General features: G+C 40.5%; 1 protein-coding gene across 1 annotated transcript; it reads right to left on the reverse strand.

The window, feature by feature from the left end:
• Positions 1-229: 229 nt before the first annotated feature.
• On the reverse strand, positions 230-5,605 carry PTP4A1 (protein tyrosine phosphatase 4A1). The gene is made up of 5 exons (XM_004696328.2): positions 4,965-5,605; positions 3,509-3,601; positions 2,907-3,037; positions 2,084-2,158; positions 230-688 (listed from the first exon to the last, which is right to left on the reverse strand). The coding sequence occupies exons 1-5, from the start codon at positions 5,067-5,069 to the stop codon at positions 571-573; spliced, it is 522 nt and encodes a 173-aa protein (XP_004696385.1). The 5' UTR covers positions 5,070-5,605; the 3' UTR covers positions 230-570.
• Between the last annotated feature and the right edge of the window lie 3,377 nt (positions 5,606-8,982).

Consider the following 8,982-nt stretch of genomic DNA (forward strand, 5'->3'; position numbering starts at 1 on the left):
CATTAGGTCTAGTGTTCATAGTTCCCAGATTTTTTTTTTTTAGTTCTTTATGATCCTAAAAAAAAAAAAAAAAATCAATGGTTGTGCAAACCTGATGAATCTGGGAGATGTAAACAGAAAGTGAACCGGCAAATAACTACTATCAGTCCTACTTTCAATGTTTGAAATGACTGAAGGAATAAACCACCTTAGGTCTAGTGTTCATAGATCCCGGATTTTTTTTTTTTAGTTCTTTATGATCCTAAAAATACACAAATATTGTGCTGGGTATTTTGGCACCTAATCTCACTAAGTTTCTTGTATGGTGATAAGATTCTGGCATGGGAATAGATTTAAAACAATACTGCATGATTTTCAGGACAGGTCAATTGGTACAAATGATAAGCACATTTTAAATGCTGAACGCTGTGTCCACATAACCCAAACGTGTAGCCTGGTAAAACTGCTTTCAATACTCCTAATGGAAGCTTTATAAAACGTATTCACCAAGCTAACATGTTAGTAAATATAAATGACACATTAGATCCTGTCTCAAGTTCCACTTCCAAAGGAATACCATCAGGCACCCGTTTATTGGATGCAACAGTTGTTTCTATGACCATTGGAGTCTTTGAAGCGCAGCCGCATTTTAGGGCGATACTTCTCCAAATACAAAAGTTGCTTGCTATTAAAAGCTCCACGACGCTTTCTGGGAGAGAAAAAAAAAAAAAAGCAGAGCAGAATAAGCAACTATATAAAATAAAACCTATAATGTTTAGTGTGCTACGGGAAAAGAAATTGTTCACAGTACACCACTCATTGAGCAGTTAAGATTCCTAACAAGCTCTTATGTGGAAATCGGTGCTATGGGGAAAATAGATGACCACATGACCTCACCCCTTTTCTGTATTGTGAAAACATTCTTCCAAACCCCTGACCTCTCTAATGTCCCTGCCTATGAGGGGACATGGAGAGCCAATATTGACTCTGAAGTTTGGCCTCCATCACTGGGGTACACACATGGGAGGACTACTCAAGTCTTCCAGGGTAGCCCAAGGGACACCTTTTCTCCTGACTTCATTGTATTTTCAGGCGCTTACCTGCTTATTCCCTAATGAGTACGTACACACCATCTTTGGTGACAATGTTAATGGCAGGGAGGTCTGGGCGCCCAATTAATGGTACATACTACCCACTGGGCCATTATTATGGGACTATTATGAAAATCAATAATCCCAAGCATCCTCAGATGCCATGTTAGGCCTGACCTCGGTCCCTGAACTTAAAACTGCAGCTGTTCGCTGGCACTCATCTACTGATAGCAACCCCCCTTCCCCAGTAGTCTGCCCCACCACCTTCAAGTGTGCCTCTTCCCTGGAAAGGACAGGGAGGAAAGGTGAGCGGTGGTATAGATGCCTGTCAGGAAAGGTTGGGTCCTCCTGGGGGGCTGGGTATCTTGAGTGCTCGACTCAGGGATCCTTCTAACCATAGCCCATCCCTGCTACCCCCATGAGACTTGGAATGAGGGCTAGACCCCGGAGTCCTACTTCCTCCCTTCCTGACCCTGAGGGTGTCTCACTTTTAGAACATTGGTTGCTGCTGCCCTGGGCCCCCTATGGTAAGGTGACCAGATTTTAACATTGGTAAAGCGGGACACCATTGCTAAAACTCATATCCTGGCGAAATAGCCACATGGCAGCCCAAAACTGTATACCGTAGCTTGTCGTGCATTCTTTCCAAAAATCGGGATTTTAAAATGCAGCAGGACACGGGAAAAATTGTTAAAAAGCGGGACGTCTGGTCACCTTACCCTATGGGCACCCATGACCCACCAGACACCACCTGAAGTCCTCAGCAGCTTAGGGAGACCAAGGGCCTTCACCCCAGTGAAATACAATGCAGTATGAGCTTCCTTTCTATGTATACATAGGGTTTGTCAGTCAGGGACTTGCTACTGCCAGATGTGTACCGTAAAATCGTTAGAACAGTAGACTTTTTACTAGTGTTGTACATGGTAAATATCAGACAATATGATAGGCGAGAAAGGTAATGAAACGAATCACTACATTTACAGGGAAAAGAGTTAAAAAAGAGAGATACTTACTGTCTTATGAACTGTACTGCATCTTCATATTTCATTCCACCTTCAATTAATGCTAGGGCAACAAGCACTGGAGCTCTGATAAGGTAAACATTTTGGTAATTTCTTTTAAAACCATATCCTAAGATATTTATTATTGAAACATCCCCCCAATCCAAAAGTATTATTATCCACCACTTATGTGAAAAATTAACGTCTGGATTAAATGGTGAAAAATTATTTCACATTAAATACATCTTTTTATATAAAACCCCAGAAAATGTCCTAAACTATATTATGACTTGACAGGTCACCTTTAAAAAAAATGTAGTGAAGAACTAAATTTTCATAAATCCAGGAGTTTTTCCCCTTATTTTCAAGCAGTGAAAAACATTTTTTATTTCAGTATTTGTCTACATGTCACGTGCTCTTTTTTACTGCTCTTCTGACTACAACATGCTTTACAGTGTAATGAGTTCCTATGGAATTACAGCTCAAATGCTACATTAAAAAAATAGATACCAAAATAAGCTACTATTAAGCACAATTCAGTCCTTTTAACAAATGAGCTTAGCTAAAGATTCCCATATACTCAGATAACCTAACACAAGATTAATTCTATAAAAAGTTTGTCAATGTAAAGATAGAAAATTACAGACTTGGCATTTTGTCCTAGTTGCACTGAAACACACTTAGAAAAATCATATTCACCAATTTTAATTTAAGGAACTCAGCAAAGCAAATGGATTCACAAAAGACTCAGTGAATCTACATTAGAGTTCAAAATAAAATTAAGCTTTTACTAGATTTAACATTAATACCCTGGACACAATTAGAAAATTCTTACCTCCCAAGTCCTGCAACACAATGGACAGCAATGCAACAACCAGGCTCTTCACGAAACTTAATTTTCACGAGACTTAACCAGTCATCAACAATTTGGTTGGACGGTGGAGCACCATCATCAAAAGGCCAATCCTAAATCGAAACAACGTGTAAACTCTTTACTAGGTATGTTACTTTAAAATTCCCACCACCCAAATGTATTTACTGAAAAAGCATTTTTTTTTGGTTTTAACTACCTTTTTAATTAAACTCCATTGTTAAGAAAATACAGTGGTGGAGGGAGGGTGGGGTAGAAAGGGGGAACCGATTACAAGGATCTACATATACCTCCTCCCCGGGGGAGGGACAACAGAAAAGTGGGTGAAGGGAGTTTTCTGCCTTGGACATAGCTCAAGTCTTTACTATTACTTTTAGTGGAAAATATTCCAGTTTTCTTCTCTTACAAGGTTTTGTCTTAGACAGGTTCCAGCTGTCACAGGCTTACTCTTTAAGTGATGAGTATTTATAGATATTTTATTGCTCAAAACTGCGCTTAACTTTCCACCTTTTGGGAAGATACTGTACATATCTATCACACACATCTAATAAGTGTTAAATACTTACAAGAACATGAATGCCTTCTTTTTCCACAAGAGCAGTGTCATAAGTTGCTTCACATACTCTTACGATTGTGGTAACTCCATACTTCTTAAGTTCCTAGGTAAAACATACAAATTAATACTTACACAGGCTTTCAAAGACTCCTAAGGTATTAATAATTACAGCTCTTCTAAGGTTAAATGTATAGACGATAAATAAAATTACCAGGGCATTTTCCTCTGATATAAAGAGGTCTTATTTGCTTTCACTGAGCATCTGTTAAGACATTTGTGAACAAGTACTCAGAGTAATTGTGTGGCTGCTAAGTGAAAGGTCAGTGATTCAAACTCAATAAAAACTATGTTTAAAAAAAACTATAGCAGTTCCCTTCTGAAAAGATTACAGCTTTAGAATCCCTATAGGGCAGTTCTACTTTTGTCTTATAGGGTCACTTTGAGTTGGAATCAGAAGCTATCCATAAAAGAAAATGTTATTCTTTCAAATAAATTAGTCAGCGTCAGTCCTTTCTCACAGCCCAAAGCATTTTGTTTTGGTTATTTAGCAACAACCAGAAAGTAGAATTAATTGCTGAAAACTTGATTTCTGAATATAAAATAGGATCCAAGATCTACTAATTTTGGTTTGTGGCGTGCATTAGGCAAAGTAGACAATGGGTATGGGTAATCCATAAATGGTAACTTTCTTTGTTGCAGTACTATGACCTCCACTACAGGAAGGTGTTTAAATCTCCTCACTCCCATGCCATCGAGCTGATGCTGACACACAGTGACCACATAGGACAAGGTAGAACTGGCCCTTTGAGTTTCTGAGATTTTAATTCTTTATGGGAGTAGAAAGCCAGTCTGCCCCCCTGGTTTGTGTCAAACTGCCAACCTTGCAGCTTGTGTAACCATTATGCTCCTGAACTCACAGTAATTGAATCATAGTGACCTATAGGGTAGAGGGTAGAACTGCCACTTCGGATTTGAGGTTATAAAGCTTTACAGGAGCAGAAAGCCTCATCTTTCTCCCTCCGAACAGCTGGTGGGTTCAAAACCTATTATGTAACTCAACTTGCCACCAGAGCTTTTTTAGGTACAAAGAAACAGACTGGGGCTGGAGAGACTATGCTAAGTCACAAGAAACTAGGCAAGGAACAGAAGGTGGGAGAAAATAATGATTTGTTAAAGCCACCACCTGTGGCATTTGTGTTAGAAAGCAGCACTGGATAATTAAGAGGGTAGCCTGTGGCTGTATACATTTCTCATGACACCCAGTTAGAAAAATTGAATTATGCCAAGAAATTCTGGCACAAAAAATTATCACAAATCCAAAAAACACACAGCGCCTCAAAATTTATTAAGCTTAACACCTCTAACCTAAAGCAATATTGTTTTTGGAAACTGGCACTCTATGTATATCATCTCTTAAATTCCCCCAAATTATCAACTCAAAAGATTAAAAAAGTATCAAATCTTACCTCTATAAATTTATTTAAGGTCGCATTGGTTGGGTTGTGTGTAATAAGAAATCTCATGTTCTTGTATGTGACTTCCACAGGAGCTGGGCGGTTCATTCGAGCCATGTTAATTTAATTTAAAAAACACTCAATAGGGCTATGAAAGAACTTTTAAAAAGTGAATACAGAAATGATGTAAAGAAAATGAAGTCTACTTCAAAATACTCCACTTGAAATTCTCAGTGCTCTGAGTATGATGTTCGTCGTAATGGGAATGAAATGAACCTCCTAACCAGAAGCAGCAATTCTCCAATCCAGTAACACTGAGGCATAGAAAGGAAGTGCACTGAGGTCTACCCCATCCAGGTCAGAGCTCTTGACAATGGCTCTGTGAATGGATTTCAATTCAACACTTCTGTGTCCACGTTATCCGCTCTTATGGGGGCTTCTCGGTGGAGTAGTAATGAATTTCTACAGTTCACTTGTCTGCATAGAGGTCGTGCTGTGCCTGGCAGTAATCTCCACTGCCCTTCAGAAACTCCATAAATGTGTGACCAAGAACACCACAGAACTGCTGTTTAAAAGAAAAAGAGGGAGAGGGGAGAAAAAGAAGAAAAAAAGGTTGCTTTCCAATTCAAAAGAACAAGTTAGGTGTTTCTTAGAATACCTAACTAGAATCCAAGTCACTTTTCACTTACTCACTATTAGGGTGGTTATAGATTAAACCCATAAAAATATGGTAAAAACTCTCAAAGGGATTACTTTAAAAAATAAGACGCTAAAGGCCAACATATATCTTATTTGGTATTTGCTGGTTTAATACACTAAAGGATACTCAAAGACAAACACACACACACACCACCCCCTTTCTTGATAGTTGGCTATTTCGTTTCACATTGTCATGAAATATATGTGCAACTTTCTACAACTAATTTTCCACTATTAAAACATTTCTGTACATAAGGGACTGAGAGAGAACACAGTGAAGCTTAGTTCTTACATATGGCCTTTCAGGAAAAGTAATTAAAACGTGGTTTTTTTTCCTCCTTTTCTTTTTAAATTATTAATCATTTTTATTGGGGGGGGGGGATAACGGTTTTATCTTCATGATTGATCATTTAAATTAGGGTCTTGGAAAGTTAAATTACAAATCCTTTACTTACTTTTGGTGCTCTCATTTTTTAAATTTCAAACACACACTTTCAAATGAAACTAAGCTAACTTCTTACAGCACCTTTAAAAGTTGCCTTGAGTGGGGGGCTGATAAGTTGAGCGTTAACAACAAAATTCACTTAGCCAATATCTGTTTCTCTCAGCCCGTTAATTTATCATTTGACTTTAATGAGAGGAAACTCAGTCTCTGGAACCTATACACAACTATGATGAAAATAGATGCTTTTAAATTTAAGTACAACTAGACCCCGGGATATGAATGTGCCAACACTCATACATACATAGATTTTGATAACACATTCCTGATACCTTGTGATCTACATCAAAGCGTATTTTTACTGCATAATTATTTTAAAGATATCTGGAAGTATTTCCTATCTTTTTTTTAGATAGAAAGGTCAAGACTTTACCCTGCCAATGATTTACACACAAAACACTTAGAACCAGTTCATAATTCAATGCCTACCCTTAATTCAACGAGTACCTATGAACTATTACAAAAACACCTACTGCTAGGAATTGATCCCAACTCCTATTGGTCCCTCATAGGGCTTTTCCTCCAGGCTATAAATCTTTGTGGGAGCACAAAGCCTATTTCTCCTGCAGAGAAGCTGTCAGATTTAAACTGACCATCTTGTGGTTAGCAGTCCATTGCTTATCAGACATTATTACTAGGACTTGTTATCTATAAACTATAAAAAATTACGGTTAAAACTTTCTGATATCTTGAAGCAAAAAATTAATTTGGGCTGAATTGGAAAGCACATTTTAACAGAGTGTGTGGACAAAACTTGGGGAATGAACATTATCCTATACTTAAAAGTCTCAGAAGCAAGACAACTGCTACCACCTAGAAGTAACTGTGTATTTGTTTTTCTTAAGTGCTCAAAGAAAGCCAATTAAAAAAATAAACCAAAACCAAACCACAAGAGTTATTTCCATAGTATTTAAAAGAAAGGCATCAATGTTATGTAACTTTGCTACAAAGAGTTTATAAGGAACTTGTGTATTTTTGGAGTAAAGAGGGAACTAAGAAATATTAATAGGAGACTGCTACGTGCCAGCCACTACTCCAAACACTTAAGTATTTACTCATAGGACTAAAATCTTATGTAACAAAACAGCTTCAGTAATTTTCCCTATTTGAATGTAAATTTAAGAGGCTCAATATTAAAAATCGATCCTCTACGCCCAATTTTTGTTTTATACAATTTAAGCTCCGAAGATAAAAGTTTTCAGAACTTTTAATAATCCATAAAGGTATTAGGTTAACAAAAAACATCAAATAAGACCAAATTTATTTTTCTGTCAAAACAAAGGAACAGTATTACAAATTCTGTAAAAAGTACAATTTTCATTATTCCAAATGTGTCCAAATTGAGCCCAGAGGCTGGTATTTCAACTGCTGGGTTAAAGTATTGTGTACATCACAATATTATTAAGAGTACATCATTTCTATAATGAACAGTGACTGTTGTACTTCCATTCACTGAAATTCTATCACTTCCTGAGACTACAATAAAGTGTATTCTGGCACTTTGTAATGACACAATGACAGTGATAAGGACAATGACTCCTATCGTTACTGAGTGGAGCCACCTTGTGGCTAGGGGGACTTCTACCAAAGCAGCAGTGACTGCTAGCTCCTTTCAATTAGGCTGAAGACAATCCCATTCCTAACAGGGGCCAAACAGTTCAACCTAGCACACCGCCCTGCCTATATTGGTTGCAAAAATCAGGGTCATACATACACGGGGTGGGGAGGGGGGTGGTAGTGAGAAAGAAAGCTTGTTTGTCAGATTTCCAAAGCAAAAATAATCTATCTGCACACGGCTTTGTCAAATAATTCATTAATAATAGTCCATTCTCGGATACTTTCCTAAGACAATGCACCTGGAATAATGCATACGTAAAATGTTTATTCTTGGGAAAGTTCTAGTTTCCAGGTTTTCAGCTAATTTACTGCCATCCAACAAAACTCACGTAATTAAGAGTAACAGGAAGCATTGCCTCAGCGCCTGGATCGAAAGAAGGCCAGCAATTCCAAATACGAAGTGTAAATAGCAACTTAATACTCTTGGAATGGTAGAGGCTTCCACGGACAGAAGATAAAACCTCAGAATCCCAGCTGGCTGGCTCCGGTTGTCACCAGCCAACAGGGGGAAGGAAACTCATTAACCCCAGGATTTCACCCACAGTTCTAAATAATGCCGGATTAAAGCGCACCACCCAGGGCCCTTCCAAGATTAGCAGGGAAACCGCATGCTGACGATGGCCCGCCGTAGCCCCGGCAGTTTCCAGGACGCTCACACTAGGGCCATTTCTCCAAGGGACAAGACTGGACTTGTTCCCAGCACCCCGAGCCCAGGTGGGGCGTGAAATCCCGAACGGCTCCAATTACCAGGTGGAGCCGAGGGCGGGAGGCGGGGCAGCGAGCGCGGCTCCTCACCTAGCAGAGCCGGCTCCAGCGGGGCAGGAGCTCGCCAAGGGTCCCCGGTGGCCACCGCTCCGCGCACGCGGCCGTGCGCGCCCGGGCCCGCCCGAGGCGCCCGCTCTCTCCGCGCCGCAATCACGGGTTCGCGTCGCGCCTTCAGTCAGGCGCTGGCGCCGAGGCCATTTTGTCTGAGCCGCCGGTCTCGGCGGCCAAGCACCGGGGTCGCCACACCAGGCTGCGGTCCCGCGCCGGAGCCGTCGGCAGACACCGTTCCCAGCCGCGCCGGGGCGACCCGCCTACCCCACGCCGACCCGGGTCTGGTGGCGACCCCGGCAGCGCGCCCTCCCCGTATCCGGCTCCGCAGTGACACGCGCAGCCCTCGCCCCACCCCGGGCCACGTCTCCCGCGCCCTCGGAGGGCCGCCCGGCTTCG

The sequence above is a fragment of the Echinops telfairi genome, unplaced genomic scaffold (genome assembly GCF_000313985.2).
Source record: "Echinops telfairi isolate 266 unplaced genomic scaffold, ASM31398v2 ScPeMD7_3533;HRSCAF=4204_1, whole genome shotgun sequence".
Lineage (NCBI taxonomy): Eukaryota > Metazoa > Chordata > Mammalia > Afrosoricida > Tenrecidae > Echinops > Echinops telfairi.